At 42.0% G+C, this 16,894-nt stretch overlaps 1 protein-coding gene across 5 annotated transcripts; it reads right to left on the bottom strand.

Moving 5' to 3' along the window:
- Nucleotides 1–2,298: 2,298 nt before the first annotated feature.
- On the bottom strand, nucleotides 2,299–14,407 carry LOC123974045 (OX-2 membrane glycoprotein-like). 5 transcript variants are annotated; one of them, XM_046054471.1, is made up of 8 exons: nucleotides 14,300–14,407; nucleotides 9,290–9,628; nucleotides 4,262–4,570; nucleotides 3,937–3,966; nucleotides 3,773–3,857; nucleotides 3,608–3,669; nucleotides 3,443–3,497; nucleotides 2,299–3,165 (listed from the first exon to the last, which is right to left on the bottom strand). In XM_046054471.1, the coding sequence occupies exons 1-8, from the start codon at nucleotides 14,352–14,354 to the stop codon at nucleotides 3,093–3,095; spliced, it is 1,008 nt and encodes a 335-aa protein (XP_045910427.1). In that variant the 5' UTR covers nucleotides 14,355–14,407; the 3' UTR covers nucleotides 2,299–3,092. The 5 variants fall into 5 exon arrangements, with proteins under 5 accessions (XP_045910427.1, XP_045910447.1, XP_045910421.1 ...); XM_046054491.1 differs by lacking the exon at nucleotides 14,300–14,407 and adding an exon at nucleotides 10,445–10,558; XM_046054465.1 differs by lacking the exon at nucleotides 14,300–14,407 and adding an exon at nucleotides 10,052–10,132.
- Nucleotides 14,408–16,894: the final 2,487 nt, after the last annotated feature.

Below are 16,894 nucleotides of genomic sequence, written 5' to 3'. Positions count from 1 at the left end.
GAGATTTCACATGGCTTTTAATCAAGAATGTACAGATTCTTACATGTACATTCCTCCCACGGGCAGTTCAAAACCAGAATATCTCATAGATCTCCAATATACTAGCTGGAGCTCACGTTTCTCACTGAACAACAGAAAGTAGGAAAGTGGTAGCTCTGTAAGAGGAAATGAAAGAGAAGAGGAGGCATTACAGCTGTTCATTTGTTATGATGTGTTGAGTGTTTATTATAAAATTGGTTAAGACTACACTTCATCACTTCAAGCTACACTTTTTATTACATTTTTTCTAAAAATTAGGCACTTTAGTTTACTTAAATTTAGAATTTATTATTTGAATAGTTATTATTTATTATCCCTCCAGTTTGATGTGAAAACTGACTGAAATATTATTTGATTTGACAGTCCGTTGTTGACTAAAAACATGTGTTGATACAACTATAGGTTATAGTACTGAATGATAACGCAAGTTCGTCGTTTTGATGTTCCGGACCTTTGCTTCAGGAAATTTTCTCTAACTAGACCTCTTTGAAATCTAATTGAATACCCCTGACTTATATCATTAAAGACTCCTATTTTAATTATTTGAAGAAGAAAAAAAAATACACGGAGGAGGTCAGAGAATAAACAACTAAACAACAACTACTAAAAGAGATGATCATTAGAAATTATGGAGAACATCCATGAACATAACACAGGTTGGATAGGGATTAAAACAATACTGCTAACTCACATAGACACTACACCACAGTTACAATACAGTAAATCTGTCAGGGTAGATATCCAATAAGCAATAACATTTAAAGTGCAGACAAATATTGAACAATAAAGTTCAAAATTACAAGGACAGAATAGTATGCAGAAAATTATAGACATTATATATATTATGCAATATATTATATATCAGTTAAATGTTATAGAAAGCTAGTTATCCTTATTTTGTTGTAAAATAACTACCTTATTGTGGCACATGTCCATTTTAGAGATCACTTAATCAATTAAGCAGTTCCTATTTGCTCTGTTCTGTGTGCAAGATGTTTTCTTTTCCAGTTCATCCACACTTATGTCTGCATCATATACACACTTTTGAAACTTTCATCCACTGTAGGGATGAGTTTTTCAATATCCTCAAAGAAAGTATTAACAGCTATGCATGAATAAGAGGAAGAGGACAGTTTACTGTAGAATTGGAAGATGTCCTTAGAAATATTATTAGGGTCTGTACATTCTTAAATATCGCTGATCAGAGCCTTTACATTCCGCTCTTGCTTCATATGTTCCAGTCTACAGAAATATGCTCCAAATATAACTCCTTTCACCTTCCTCTATCCACTTCGCCCTTGTTCTTAAATATGCCTTTTTGGCTTTAGTAGTCAATATTATCTAGCAAGGATTCTTCAAAGTAGCCACCTTTTGTTTCATGACATCTTTGCACAATCTTGGCATGCTCTCAATCAGCTTTGTGAGGTAGTCACCTGGAATGGTTTTCCAACAGTCAGGAATTCCCAGAGGTGCTGAGCACTTTTTGACTTTTTTCCTTTGCCTTCGCTCTGCGGTCCAACTCACCCCAAACTCATGAAGTTGATTGAGAGAGCAAGAATGTGCAAAGCTATCATCAAAGTAAATGGTGGATACTTTGAAGAAACTAAAATGTAAAACATAGTCTGGTATTTTAACGCTTTTTGTTTTTACTACATAATTCCACAAATCGCCAATGTAGAAAATATATAAATAAAGATAAAACATTGAATGGGAGGGTGTGTCTAAACATTTGACTGGTAGTGTATGTATGTTAAATATTGCCATTTATCTCTATAAGTTATTAAAAAAAAACATTTATTGTTGCTACAATATCTTGAGAAAAGGATTCACTCTTTAAGAGGTTTGAGTTAAATTTCCAGCATCGCCTACTTGTTCCTTGAGCATCTTTCCTTATGTGTTTAGGTTTAAGAAAATTTTTACAGTGATCTGTTAGAGGTGCAACAGAAATGTTTGGACACTAACCAAAAGTCTGATCTGGATTTGTTTGAACCATCAGGTTTAAACCATGGGATAATTCAGGTACCAGGATTTTCAGTGCACCATGTGTGTTTCAATTTAAACACACTACAAAGATCAGGAACTACAGGATTGTAATGGTGTCCCTGATATTTGGGGAAGGTAATATCAAGCCATCAGCACCATATTAAAATCACCTCCTAATATAACATTTTTAGCTGGATACCTTTGACGTTTACAGCCTTTGTAAGTTTACTCATCATAGTTCTGTTGGGAGCAGGTCAATTCTTATTGCAGAAGATCTCAGGAAGTCTTACAGAGCATTGTTTATTGAAGCCCAGGCGGGGAGACAGGCAACAGCATGCAGAGTTGAACACAGTGTGAAATGAAGGAAAAAGGACATACTGGCTGACTTTGTTGTTGACAGGACCCCAGTGTTCATTCTCCAGGGCACTAAAACAGACTTTAGGCTAGATTTGTGAACTTGTGTTTGTGTGTATGTTCTGCAGAAATATTTTTATTTCTAAACAGAAAGAAATATTACTGTTTAGAGCATATACATAGTAGAATATTCACCATTACCTACATAGGTTCCCTCAGGTTAAAGTATTCATTCTATACAAATGCTACTATAATAAACAAATACCAGTATTATTTCAGAACAGTAGTCGACTACAAGGCAGCAAGCATTGACAAATTTAAACACAAAGTGGCATAGTACAGAACAGTGCAAAATTAACATGGGAACAGACAAGAGTAGAAGGTAGCGTACATTAAAATAAATAAAATTAATAGATAATGTGATTAACTAATACATGACCACTGAAGTCAACCCAAGTTTTCATTTAGAGTCACTTCACATGTTTCTCCCACAACTTTTGTCATATTTACACTTTTAATTTACTCGTTTATTTACACTACTGGGAAACATGTTTTCTCTCACCAAGTTGTTAAAGAAATAGATGAATGTTGTACAGGGTTTGCAGTGTAATCTTTTATGTCATTTACAAAGCAGGATTATTTGCCTCCCATGCAGTTTCCGTTCAGGTCTGGCTCAGTACTGGCTCTTGTGGGTTATTCTGAGTCAATTACATTAGTCAAAACAAAGTCTTCTTTGGGTTGAAGATGATGCCTTTAGGTTGTCGTTCGTTAGATTTCTGTTCCCTGGTTCTTCAGATAAGAAGAAAGCATTATTCGGTTTCCAAATCAATCTTAAAAACAGTTACAAGGTTGAACATGCTGACCATGAATACACAATGATCAATGAGGAGTAAAGTGCATCACAACAGGTTTCATGAATAAACAACACATGAGTTAGAGATATACAGATGCAAGACGGTAGGTTGGAAAGTGAACACTGAAACAGACCGAGTGAGGACAGCTTAAATAATTGTACTAGAAAGCAATAAACAGATATGTACAAGTGAAAATTAATAAATTATCTTACTCGTTAGGGCCTTCTATTGATTGTGTCTTGATATCCAGAGTCTCTGTGTGACAAACTGAGGGATTTAAGAAAAGTCAATTCTGAACAAACATTTATCAGCTCTCATAGCTAAAATAGATACAAGTATTATGAAAGTGAAGAATTACAGTATAACGAGAGTATTACTCCTGAGTGTCTCCGTTTGTAGTTTGATGCATTCATTCTCCTCAATGTCCCCGTGTGTCAGACTGAAGGATTTAACAACAGTTATATTGGACAATCACTGATCAGCTCTCATAAACTGAGACACAGATATTTTAACTATTTGATTTATTTGACTGAAAGAAGTACCTGCTCTGATGTTGCCAGAAAAGGATGACTGCAGCAACACAACCACCAGTCCCTACCACTGACAATAAAATTATTGAAGTCCAACCTTTGATAAAAAGAGGGGAAATTGTTGATATAATACACTCAATAACAGATCAAATGGAAATACCTGACCATTTACATACTGCGACTACAGTCATCAGATTCATCAGAACCTGGAAACAGAAACCAAAACATCAGATTCATAAAGTATTGACCAATCTGTAAAGCTGATGATACACAGAGCAACTTTTATAGCAATCGTGCAGGGCAACTTTGTCATCAGTGGTAATGGGTAAAGATTACTATGGTAATCCCCTTCTCCCACCACTCTGCCACCTGCCCCGCACCGCTGCTATCCATTTAAAACATAGTCGGACTTGTCTCTGGCAAGATTGCCCATCAACATTGCTCAAAAAGTTGCCCCATGTATCATCAGCCTAAGTGTGTAGCTTTGGAAGTGTTTCTCACCAGCAGCAGACGACTGTTTGACCTCAGGAATCATCACCAACACCTCTATCTGAGGAGCAGAGCGCACTTGCACTGCACATCCAACCTGTGTTCTGTTATGATGGAGACGAGACAGCACAGCTGTAGTGGTGACAGTGACTGTACCATTTGTGTTGGTGACTCCCACAGAGCTGTGGTTAGCAAAGTGGCCGTTGTGTGGCAGGACACTTAATGTTACTGTGGGAGCAGGTCGACCTGTGGCCGAGCAGGACACAAGTGCCTCTTCAGCAGAGTTTGATTCTCCAACATGTAGAACAGGTTCATGAAGCTCTGCAGAGAAAATAAATTTCAAATATTTAAAATATCACATGTACTAGTCCACACAAAAAGACCACCATTGTACCCAAAAAGTCTAAAGCCTTCTTAATGAAGAGCTACACCCTGTAGCACTCTCCTCCACCATCATGAAGTGCTTTGAGCAGTTAGTCAAAACCTTCATCACCTCTTCTCCCCCCGACTCACTGGACCAACTACAATTAACATAGAGGCCAAATAGATCAATGAATAATACTATTGTGCCCTCCAAGCTCATCAGCAAGCTCAGAGACCTGGGACTCAACACCGCCCTGTGTGACTGGATCCTGAACTTCCTGACAGTCAGACTCCAGGATGTGTTGATAGGAACCACCACATCCTCCACACTGACTCTTATGACAGGCGCTGGAACTGATTGTGGACTACAGGAAGTGACAGAGAAACAGACACAATCCCATCACCATCAATGGGACTACGGTGGAGAGAGTCAGCAGCTTCAGGTTCTTCGCAGTTCACATTAGTGAGGACCTCACACCACCGACACCATCACAAAGACATTGACACAACAGCTCATCTTTCCTCCATAGGCTGAGGAGGCTCAACATGGACTCCTAGATAGTCTTCAACAGGTGCACCATTCAGAGTATCCAGACTGGCAGTTGGAGCTCCCTCAACTGCAAGGCTCTACAGAGGGTGGTGAAAACGAAGGTTACGATATGGTAACCCTAGTTCTATAAGCACAGACAGAGCCCTCTACTGGACTCTATGGGTACTACCTCCTCCAATCACACGCATGCACTTGCCCACTGAAATTTTATCGTGCACTTAGCCGACCAATAGGACGTCGCTACCGATACGTGTGTGACTTATAAATAGCAGTGTCCCTACTGCCTCAGCATCTGACCGCCTCTTCAGCAGATGGCCTCAGAGTGGCAGGGCTCATCGGTAGAGGGCTTCGCCTGTGCTTATAGAACTAGGGTTACCATATTGTAACCTTCGTTCTATCTCACACAGGCTCCGCCCTCTACTGGACTCTATGGGTACAGTGGTTGGAGCCCGATGACTGTCCGCCCTAGCTGCATCAAGCCAAAGTCCACCACACCAACCCGGTCGGCCACAAGCCAGCCAAAGCCCCGACCACCACATCACCAAATGACAGAATGGAGGGACACCCCTGAGAAGGTTGCTGGACCGATAGGGGCTTGGCCTGACCATTAACACCTGCTCTGCCCTGACTTCTCACTGGAACATCAGGCACTGCCAGTGTATGTTCCCCCTCTACACCCAGTAGTCACCAGATCCTCACTTTTCAGATCCTAGGTCGCACTTGTGAGCTGGATCCCGAGAAGGAGTCCGACACATCCAAGAGATAGAAATGCACAAACAGACACAGTAAGGGACAAGATGCCATTGTGCAGATCTCTTCGACACACACCCCGCTGAAAAAGGGTCATAGACACTTCCACACTTCTGAGTGGAATGTGCACGCACCGCTAAGGGTGGGTCTGTTCCCTCCCATGTACAGGCTTGGGAGATTCACTCACAAAGCCAGCTGGCCAGGCTCTTCTTGGACAGGGTTTTACTGACTGCACTATCACTGAAACAGACAAACAGCTGATCGGTGCATCGAATGGGGTTGTGTGCTCTACATAGGACGTTAGCCTAGTACACATGGACACAACAGATGCACTCTCACCTCCCTGCACCCTAAGTGGGGTAGGGGGGTAGAAAGCATCCAGATTTATTGTCCTGGACCTGAACATGCTCCTTATGATATTAAGAACAAAGGAGGTGTGTTGTCTCAATCTGGCTGCACTGTGGACACCAAGAACCAGCATGCAGCTGGGGTGAACCGACAGGCACATAGCTCACTCACCTTCTTAGCAGAGGTGAGAGCAAGGCACAGGGCAGTTCAAGAGATAGCATTTTCAATGAGGACTGCTCCAGGGGCTCATAAGGTGCAGATATTAGAGCCACCAACACAAGCAGCAAGTCCTACTGAGGCGCCAAGAGACACGACACAGGTCGCTGTCTTCTCACACCCTGCAGAAAGTGCATCACGAGGGAGTGGCTGAAGACTATTCACTAGTCACCAAACCCCCTGTGACAGGAGTAATAGCTGCGACCTCAGCGGCTAGACCAACCTGAGTCTGCCTCTCCACAATTTTAGGAGAAAAACCTGGAGAGGCTGGTCCAACACCAGCATTGTGCATATGAAGCCTCACCCTGGTGACAGAGCCCCCCATACCATAGATACAGGCCAGGGCTCTGTCACTGTAGGCTGCATCACTTCTACCAGAATGACTAACGACCGTTCCCGCCTCAACTAACTGGAGGGATGAGATGGGGTGGAACGCAAACAGTAGCCCCTCTGGCAATGGTGCGTGTGTAACGTGTCCATCCCCAAGGGTGGGCTGTCCTGTGGCTGAAATGAGAACCACAGCGGGCAGTGGGTGTTGGCAAACAGATCCACCTCCGCTCTCCCGAAGAGAGCTCAAATCTGCTGAACCACATTGTTGTGCAGTCTCCACCCGCTCGGTTGGGGGCCAGCCCTCGACATGAGGTCAGCCACCACCGTTCCAAGCCTGGGACGTGAAGCGCTTTCAGAGACAGCAGGTGTTCTGATGCCCACGTCTATAGGTTCCCTGCCAGCGCCAAAAGAGCCGTGGAGTTGGACTTCGCCCTGTCTGTTGATGTACGCGCTGGAAGAAATGCACCACCACACTAGAAACACAACTTGAAGTGGATTGTGGATGTGTGGCCCCCTCGGCTCTCCTCTGGGAGCCACAACACTCACTGCACTCCCCTGGTAGGTCCCTCCCCATCCAGTGAGAGACTCATCTATGAAGACTGACACGGATGAAGACACCCTGCCGAGCAGCTCCCACACTGCCAGACAGTGAGAGACCCCCAGAATCGCAGGTCCTCCTGCACTAGAGTTGAAAGGGGAGAGGGGGGTCACCATGCATCACCTTTACCTCTTGAGGTCCGGATGCAGGCTGGCAAACAAACATTGTAGCCGTCGCATGTGCAGCAAGCCCAGAGGGACCACCTGATGGACTACTGCCCTGAGGCCCAACAGCAGCATCACTGACAGCGCTGGCGCAGCTGTCCCCTGCTGCAGCCTGTGGACCACCAAGCGACGCGCACAGATACGCTCTTGTAGTGTTGCAGTTGAGCACAATCCCCAGATACTCCGCTCGCTGCAGCGGCTGGGGGGGAACTCTCTTCCCAACTGATCGCAAACCCAGGCTGTTGAGGTGTAAAATCAACTGGGCTGTGTGGCGATCACTCAAGGCTACCATCTCTCCATGACCATGAGGTCGTGAGTAGAAAGGAACCCTCATGCCCTTCTCGCGCAACGATTGCAGTGCGATGCGTCTGCTGAGTGTGTGGGGGGCTAGCGAGTAGTTGACAGGGAGCCTAATGTATTTGTAGGCTACCCCCTGAGAGGAGAAGCGTAGAATTCCCTGTTACTGTGTCACCTCGACATGAAATAGGCGTCTTTCAGGTCGATGGCGGTGAACCAGTTGCCGGGCTGCACTGGCTCCAGCATGTTCTTGATCATCAGCATGTGGAAACGCTCTCTTGTCCATTATGCTGATTCAGGTGGCCGAGATCCAGAATGGCTCAGAAGCCTCTTGTCTTTTTGGGTACCAAAAAGTACATGGTGCAAGACCTCTGTGCATGTCATGCGCAGAGATGCCCTAAGACATCCTGCTTCAGCAGAAGTTGCTGGATCTCGGCGGCCAGGAAGTCCACTTCCTCTTGAGAGGATAGACTGGCTTCCATTATGTCCAGGAAAACTGGTGGTATGCAGCAGAACTGAAGAGAGTAGCCTCGTCTCAGCATGCTGTCCACCCAGCTTGTCAGCATGCAGCAGCGTCGCCATTCTGCATGAAAATGTGAACATGTGAATTCAGTGAGCAGTTCGCCCTTTGCTGAAGATAAAAGGATGCTGAGGCAGTAGGGACACTGCTATTTATACGTCACGCACGTATCGGTAGCGACGTCCTATTGGTCGGCTACGTGCATGATAAAATGAGGTGTGTGCGTGTGATTGGAGGAGGTAGTACCCATAGAGTCCAGTAGAGGGCGGAGCCTGTGTGAGATAGAACTGCTCTGTACATCACCAGAATGAAGCTCCGTCCATGGAGGACACCCAGCGGTGCAGGAATATGGCCAGCAGGACCAGAGACCCCAATCAACCCAGCCACAAACTGTTCTGCCTGCTTCCAGCATTCTGTCCCACACCACCAGGCTCATCTATTGTACTACCTATTTGTAAGCCGTTTATCATCACAGTATAGATATTTATCTGAATACAACCTGTTCTCATCATATAAATACATTTACTACATTACTTCACAACCTGTTATTCACATTACAGTTTATACACTTTACTATCACTCATGTGTCCACAATATTATATTTTATTTTACATCATATTCCTATATATCAGCTGTGGGACTATTTTTGTCTTAGATTCTAGATTTTGTTCCACTTAGGTGTGTGATTTGTTCTTTATTTTTTATATATCTGTAAAAGCACTGTTGGAGGGAACTTGGAATTGTGTTTTCTCAAAAACAAAAATTCATGGCAAGAGTGGACAAGTAAACCTGTTTTATGTCATGCTGGATGTGAAACAGGTTAACACTACCAGGGGAAACATTTCTTGACATTACAAGAGTCATGGAAATAAATTTTTTATGTATATTACATAAACGTTCTTACCATAGAGTTTGAGGCAGGTTGTACCTGTGTGAGCACCTTCAGGGTAGGAGTTAAACAAACAGTGATAGCATCCTTCATCCTGCTCCGTCACCTTCCTGATAACTATGGAGCTGTTCTGCAGTCCAGCCGCTTCAAACTCCACTTTATCTCTAAAGTCAGGATTCACTTTCTGACCAAAGTGTTTGTTGTAGGTGGCAACAGTCTTCTCCCCCTCAGTTAAAGGTTTCTGCCATGTGACCTCAAGAACATCTCTAGGTTGCATCAGCAGACAGTTGAGACGAGCCTCTCCTCCCACAGCTGCCATCACTGTCTCCTGTGTTTCTATCAGAGCTGTTAGACCTGCAGGAGAAGACATCACACTGTGGTTGGTATGTAAAAGGCGAGAATACAGAAGTCCATCTCAAAGAAAAGTTTTATCTTTGCGGAATAGGATATATGATATAATATATGTATGTCTCTAGCAATTAACCAGTGCCAAAGTATCTTCACAATTAATCACCAAAACCATCTTTCTCTTGAGTGTTCTACCTTGCTGTTCTGTGCATGCACCTAGGTTAGGGGTAAGGGTAGGGATAGAGGCCAACACTATCGATTTAATAAGGTAGCATTTTTTGACAAGGCAGCATTAATTGTCAGAACACCAGCACTTCTCACATTGGTTTAATGAAAAGTCAAAGTTCAGAGAAATGTAATGCTGTAATTTATTTCTCATTGAGGTGATTTTAAAGTGTGATTTCTTCAGTTGGTGCAGTAAAATGTTACCAAATGTGTGCCGCTGACAGAAGAACTCATTAGGAAGCAGAAGGCCTGCAAACTTCATGTTTGGTATGAGTACATGAAGACCTTAATGAAGAAATACAATGCTGCAGTTAATGATGTACGAGCAGCTTACGTTCCCACCTTGATCACTCAGAATGCCCAAAACCCAAAAGTATTGTTTAACACTAGACCGGATTGTTGGTGCCCCTCCTAACAACAACTTGCTTGCATCATCTGACCTCTGCAAGCAGTTTAAAAGATTTCTTACTGATAAAATTGAAAAAATTAGATCCCAGACTGTTAGCTGCTGGCCCCAAAACCAATCTGTCCCAGAGCCTTTGACCCATAGATCATGTGGTCATTTATCCTTCAGTTCCTCAAATCACTATATCTTACTGCTCTCAATGATATGGTTAACCATATAATGTCATCAACTTGTCCCCTGGATGAGGTCCCTTCCAGACTATTGACGGAAATTTTAAGCCTAATTTTGGACCTGCTGTGGTCGAAGCTCTCCTGAAAAAAAATAAAAATAAAATTTAGATCTTGAATAATTATAAGAAAATTTAATTCTATTTGTTTATAATCAAAATTTTTATTATTTATCCAAAATCATATAGATAAAGTGGCTTTCAAACAATTACAACAACTCTTCACAAATTTGTAATGGCAATCTTTCCTTGCTTTACCTTTAGCTTTATTTCCAATCTCTTTGCCATCATGCACAGGTAGGAGTGAAGTTTTTACGCAGACACACAAGATTTTCCAGAGAGATTATTGCAGTTGAGGTTTGTGGTTTATTGCAGTGGTAAATAGTACAAACATACCGGTTGATTTCTTATCTTGTTTCCAGTTGTTTGCGTGTATTCTGCTCTGTAGTATGGCTCTGTGGTCTGGTGAGAACTGTTTGTGCTCCCCCTACCTGTGCCTACCACTTCCTGTCACCTGTGCCCTCTATATACAACCATGTGCATCTAATCACTGCCACCCAGTGTCCAAAATGCTAATATAAATATATTCAAACAAAATAAAATATCATGCCAACAATAAACATAAATGGCTCCTACACAAATGCCTTGCAAAAAGAAATGACTGTATGCCACAAAACTTCCTACAATAAAATTTTACAAAATCGGATGTTACTGCTACTTGGTTCTTCAGCTCATTGAACTCAAATCATGCAACCTGGGTGAACTGGAAACTTATGCTAATCCCTTAGCCAGAAATCTTGGAGTAGTTTCTGACCAGTGGCCTGTGGCCAAGTGAGTTCAACCTACTCAGAGTTAAATCGGGGTTATCTGGCAAAATCAGGGTTGACAAAGTCTGAATGCCTACACTGGAGTTAAACGGTAGCCTACTACGAAGGCGAATAAGATGTTGGTTGGTTGAGTCGGTGTTAACCGACTTTTTATATACAGTCTATGGTGTTAACCCAGTGTTAACTTAATTGGAGTTGGTGCACGGCCGTGCAGGCAGAGTTTTTTTGCAACGGCGCATGCTCCGTATTTCTCCAGAGGAATGCACATTGGTAGTGCCAGGAAATTATGAATGTAAAGACAAGTTAACGGCTAAATCTAATATCGTGGCGGCCGACAAAGCCAGGGAGGCTTGTTGGCATACATGGAGTAAATTTGTAGCCTAATTATCTTTACAGTGTTCTTATTATAGGGGAGAACGGGGTATGTTGTCACACTTTTCACACCATCTAATATTTACTGAGCACTGTACATCACAATGGTACAAATGTCATACCAAATGAAAGAATGAAGTCTTGGGCAGAAGTGTTGTATTCATTACATCTTCATATCTTATCTCATTATAGAGCTGTAGACTGCTGAATAGAGAGTGTGCACTTGTGACAATTTGCCCCATCAGCAGGTAAGTTGTCACACTGTATTGGGTAAGTTGTCACACTGGATTATCAAATAGTTAGAACACTTATTTGTGAATATTGATTTCAATTTCAAATTGTAACCAGAACTAAAAGTAAAATCAATCAGCAAACAAGCCTAGAGAATTTGGAAAATCAATAATTTAATTCAAAACAAAAACATTGGCAGAGCACACACTAAGTGGGACATCTTTCTTTGAACTTCAAAATCAAACGTTCTCTGGAGTGCAAATAGATCTATGCTAATTGAATATAATGCTTCAGATAACTTTATTAAATGTGTAACTTCTTAACTAAACAGATGTGGTGTTTAAACACACTAATGCAACAATGTGCATTTTTGTATGACGTACATATGTATCTGACTAGTCAGACATGTGTTTAGAGTCACAGTTCTGGCACACATACCTGCCTGGCCTGAGGTGCAACCATAGCAGGCCCATTTGTTGCATTTCACAAACTTAAACCACGTCTTCTTTGGAATACTGCATGAAAATGGCTCCACATAGATGAGGCCAAAAGAGATGTCAGCGGCTTACGTCAAAATTCTTAGCTGTACTTCTGATTGATTTGTTCTTTGACTTCACCTGCCTGACTGCCTTTAACATTATGTCAGGTGGTGTACTGCCATTCTCTGTCTTCTGTTGATAATTTTCTTCTTTCTTTCAAAAACACATTCCTCCTTCCAATTACAAATCAATTACAAGCTTATTTGTCTATTACCCTTGTTGCCTAACTATATTAATAACTGGATCATGTAGTGTGTGTGTGTGTGTTTGTATCTACTAACATACTACATGCCTACGGTATAAGACCATATATACTCTGTCATGAATTCAGTCTTGTCCAGGCGTATGGCTGCTGCTGTAAACTACAGTGCATAATATTCTGTTTACAGTATCATTTAATACTTGTGTCAGAGGTAATTACACAATTTCACATAGTTTTTTGAGAAGGTTCTATGTGTTTATTTGTACAGGGGCAACTAATCACGTGGCGACCTGCTCCAAAGTCATTGAGACAACTTGCCCCAAACTGACGTGTGCTAATGTTGGCTAAATCTCAAGGTTAGCTTAACATAGCACTTCAGCTGAATTATCAAAAACACGTTATTGTCTCCTCTACTTTGTGCAAAGTTATCATTTTGAACATTCATACCTAATAAGGTTGGAATACATAAAATGTAAAGTGCAAATGTTTTACTTTTGAAGCAAAAAAATAATAAAATTGTGCTCACCTCAGATTAGAGTGACCTTGACCACATGTGAACAGCAAGTTGAACATAGAAAAAGAAGTCACACAAAATGGCTCTTTGATTTTTGACATAGAGCTTCTAGTGTTGGAGTTATGAGCAGTGTGACAACTTACACACAAGACAACTTACCCCACTCTCCCCTAGATCAATTCTCTAGGCTATTACTGGTATGTATTTTATGGGCTTTTCTTTTATGGGTAATATGATTAATATGATGGGTAATATGATTAGAGTACAACTGCACATAAGGTCCATTCTAATAGAAAAAAAAGGAGCACATTTACCTGACCTTTTATCCAAAGTGACTTACAATTGCTATTTAGGCTATGTCAGAGATCACAAGCCTCTGGAGCAACTAACGGTTAAGGGTCTTGCCAAGGGACACATTGGTGGATGGCTTTCAGTGGGAATTGAACCCTGCTCTCCCACATCATAGGTAAGCATCTTATCTATGGTCTAGGCTGTACATTGAATAATAATAACAATAATTATTATTATTATAATTTAGGCCTACTTGTTTGTTTCCATCTAAACACTTAGAACATCACAGAAAACCCATACATGTACAGGACCTTCTCATCGCTCAAAGCCTGTCAGTAGCCTACCATAACTCTACATTAGGCGTCTTCCAGCGGCTGGCTTGACCACGACTTCGCATTACGCTCAGACTCCGTTAAGTTAATAGGCCTATTCATGTATCCTATTCAATAAATATTATTTGTTTATAGGCTTCCTTCTGTTCTGTAGAGGTTTTGAAGGAGGAGGATTATAGGAGTAGCCTACTGTGTGAGGTCTAGCCTAACCTTAGGCTACATTAACGTGACAATCATTTTAATATTTTTACTGTAATAACTGAAATGTTGTCCACCTGGTTAAATAAATGTTTGTTGTGAACATCACTAATATGGCTTAGTAGCCTATATTTTATTCACTGTAGATATCCATAATGTAATGCTACACACCCATACACACGCCAACTTGTGAAAATGGGAGCTGGCACGTGGTGTTCTCCACTTCAAGCAGAATTTTGCCATGAACCAATGCAAAAATAAAGACAATAAAATAACATAGGCCGATATAAAATATGACAAACTCTCTGTCTCACCTCTCTGAAAGACTCCAAACGCACAAAATAAATGAATAACTGCTCCGTGAATCATCTTTGTTCCATTTTCAATCTACCGTTAATAGGCTATTTCAAAATAAAAAGCTGTACTGCAGCCTAAGCAGGGGCGAGTTCAGCGACGACAAACCGTTGCAAAACGTTTTGAGATAGAACTCCCAGGCTGCAGGTAATGCTGCGTTCCGGGTAACTCAGAAATTTCCAACCTCCAAATGTAAAAAGTGTCATGTAACGCCACTTGAAGGCGGGGTTCCTACTTATGAACTCGGAGAAAAATATAGCCTACTCCGACTTCACCTAAACACTGGGAACAAAGCTGTTCAAAAAACAAAAAACATGACTGATGTGAAATATAGGCTAAGGTTCCATTTACAAGTGCCAAAAATAAGTCTGCATGCTGACCGTCTATGTCGATGTATGACTGTGTCAGTTAAACTCACTTCTGTCGTCTGTTGCCCTCCGTGTGAGAAACTTAGGCTATATGTTTATTTGGCAAGAGTAGGCCCTATGCACAGTTGAACTATGAGCAGTGTTAACGTTATTGTCCAGTTAATTTAACGGCACATGGAATCTTATAGTCCATTCACTAGCCTAATAAAAGTACTGTAGTCCCCCCTGCTGTTTGTGGAAACATTCGGCCTCCAAATGTAAAGCCAGTCGCTTTAATGGGGACACTGCACCCTGTCAGAGGCCCAAAAAAGAAGCCAGACATACAGAGAAAAATAAAATAAAAGGGAGGCCAGATTTCTGGCCAAAAAGATTGTTAAGAAGCACCATATCTGACAGGCGAAGGTGAAAAGCTAACAGGCAGAATAGCAAATAAAGCTTTAGCTATAACTTAACCTTTAAGTAGACCTAATGTAACACCAGAGCTGCCAACTCTCAGGCATTGTGCAAGGGACACACGCAATTGACAATTTTCACACGCTCTCACGTTACACAACTATTTCCCCATGCAGTGGAAAACAAAGGAAGGTATAACTGATAAAAACGGGCGAGTAATTCCACCCAACTGTTGCGACACTGTGAGTCGCAGTAGGCTATAACTAACTGAAAGAGATTTGCAAAATAAACATCTAAAATCTGAGACTTGCTCTGTTTGGGACTGTGAGCTGCATTTTATCTGAGATGTTGAACTGAACGTTTGTGGTGAGATTTCTGTCTGATCAAAAGTGTTTTCAAGTTTAGTTTTTCCACCTCATCCAGTAGGCCTACAGTCCCAAACTTTCTGTGTCTGCAGATGGTCTGAAGGTGTGTAGCCTATACCAAATCTGGAGACATTGCAGGGCAGGTAGACTTTAAAAAAATATAATGCTTGAATAATGTGGTTATTCTCGTAATATTATGACTTTTTTTCTGGACATGTCAGAGAACACAGAGGCTGGCAAATATTAGCAATTTTAGGCGATTGGATTGCATTTTGGTACACAGTCTTCTTCCTGATGGCAGGGATTCCTATTCAGGGAAGAGGGGATGTTGAGAGTGATTTAATTTTCCTAGCCTGTTTCATAACTGCCTGGTCATACAGGCTCTGTGATGGCTGTTTTGTGCATGTTGGCAAGCTTGTTTTTCAACTTAACGGTTAAGTTGTCGAACCATACAGTAATTCCATATCTGATGACACTCTCTTAGATTACATGGTAGAAAATCATCATGGTTTGACTGCTCTCACCGTAACACCTTAGACGCCTTAAAAAATAAAAGCCTCTGCTGCATACAACAGGTATCACAGCTGTACATTCAGCTGAAGAAAAACACTAAAACAAGGTTACAAAGTTACAAGGTTGTTTATTTGTCATTATACAGCTCTATAGAGCTAAATTGCAGTTCCTTCATGCTACATATACAACATACAATTAAGTGTAGACTTATATTAAAATATGGTAAAATAAAAACAAACAAACAATACAGTTAGGCTACTTATATACATAGGCCATAGAACACAGTGCATTTTTGAATTTGCATCTGGGGGTAAACAGCAGCAGCCAGATGAAAACATGAAAGAGTCCATCTTGACTGCGTCTGTGCACCAAGCATCATCGATGTAAAACACAGTCCTCTTCCTTTCATCTTGCCGGAGTCCTGCGCTCACTGCTCACAACATGGACTTCTGCCGAGTGCTTGTTGATAGGGCAGATCGTCTCGGGTTACGTATGTAACCCTGGTTCCCCGAGAAGGGGAACGAGAGACTGCGTCGGTTACGACACTATGGGAACGCCTCTAGGCGAAGCAGGTCTGAACGTGAATGAAATCACTCCAATCCTATTGGCCTGTTGCTAGAACGGTAAGGTGTGACGGAATAACCGGAGGAGTATAAAGCACACCTGTACACACTCATCATTAGCTTAAACTATGAAGCAGGCGCTTCAGGCGGGGAGAGAGGTGCGGCGGACCGACGCAGTCTCTCGTTCCCCTTCTCGGGGAACCAGGGTTACATACGTAACCCGAGACGTTCCCCTTCGAGGGAACTCGAACTGCGTCGGTTACGACACTATGGGAACGAGATACCCACTAAACCGTGCCGAAAACCCCGCCTGCCCCTGTGTGCAATAAAAGTGGCACTACTAAGAGGAGAGC

Source organism: Micropterus dolomieu, linkage group LG01 (assembly GCF_021292245.1).
Source record: "Micropterus dolomieu isolate WLL.071019.BEF.003 ecotype Adirondacks linkage group LG01, ASM2129224v1, whole genome shotgun sequence".
Taxonomy (NCBI): Eukaryota; Metazoa; Chordata; class Actinopteri; order Centrarchiformes; family Centrarchidae; genus Micropterus; species Micropterus dolomieu.
Note: the sequence above shows the minus strand (reverse complement) of the source record. Positions and strands in the feature narration are given on the sequence as shown.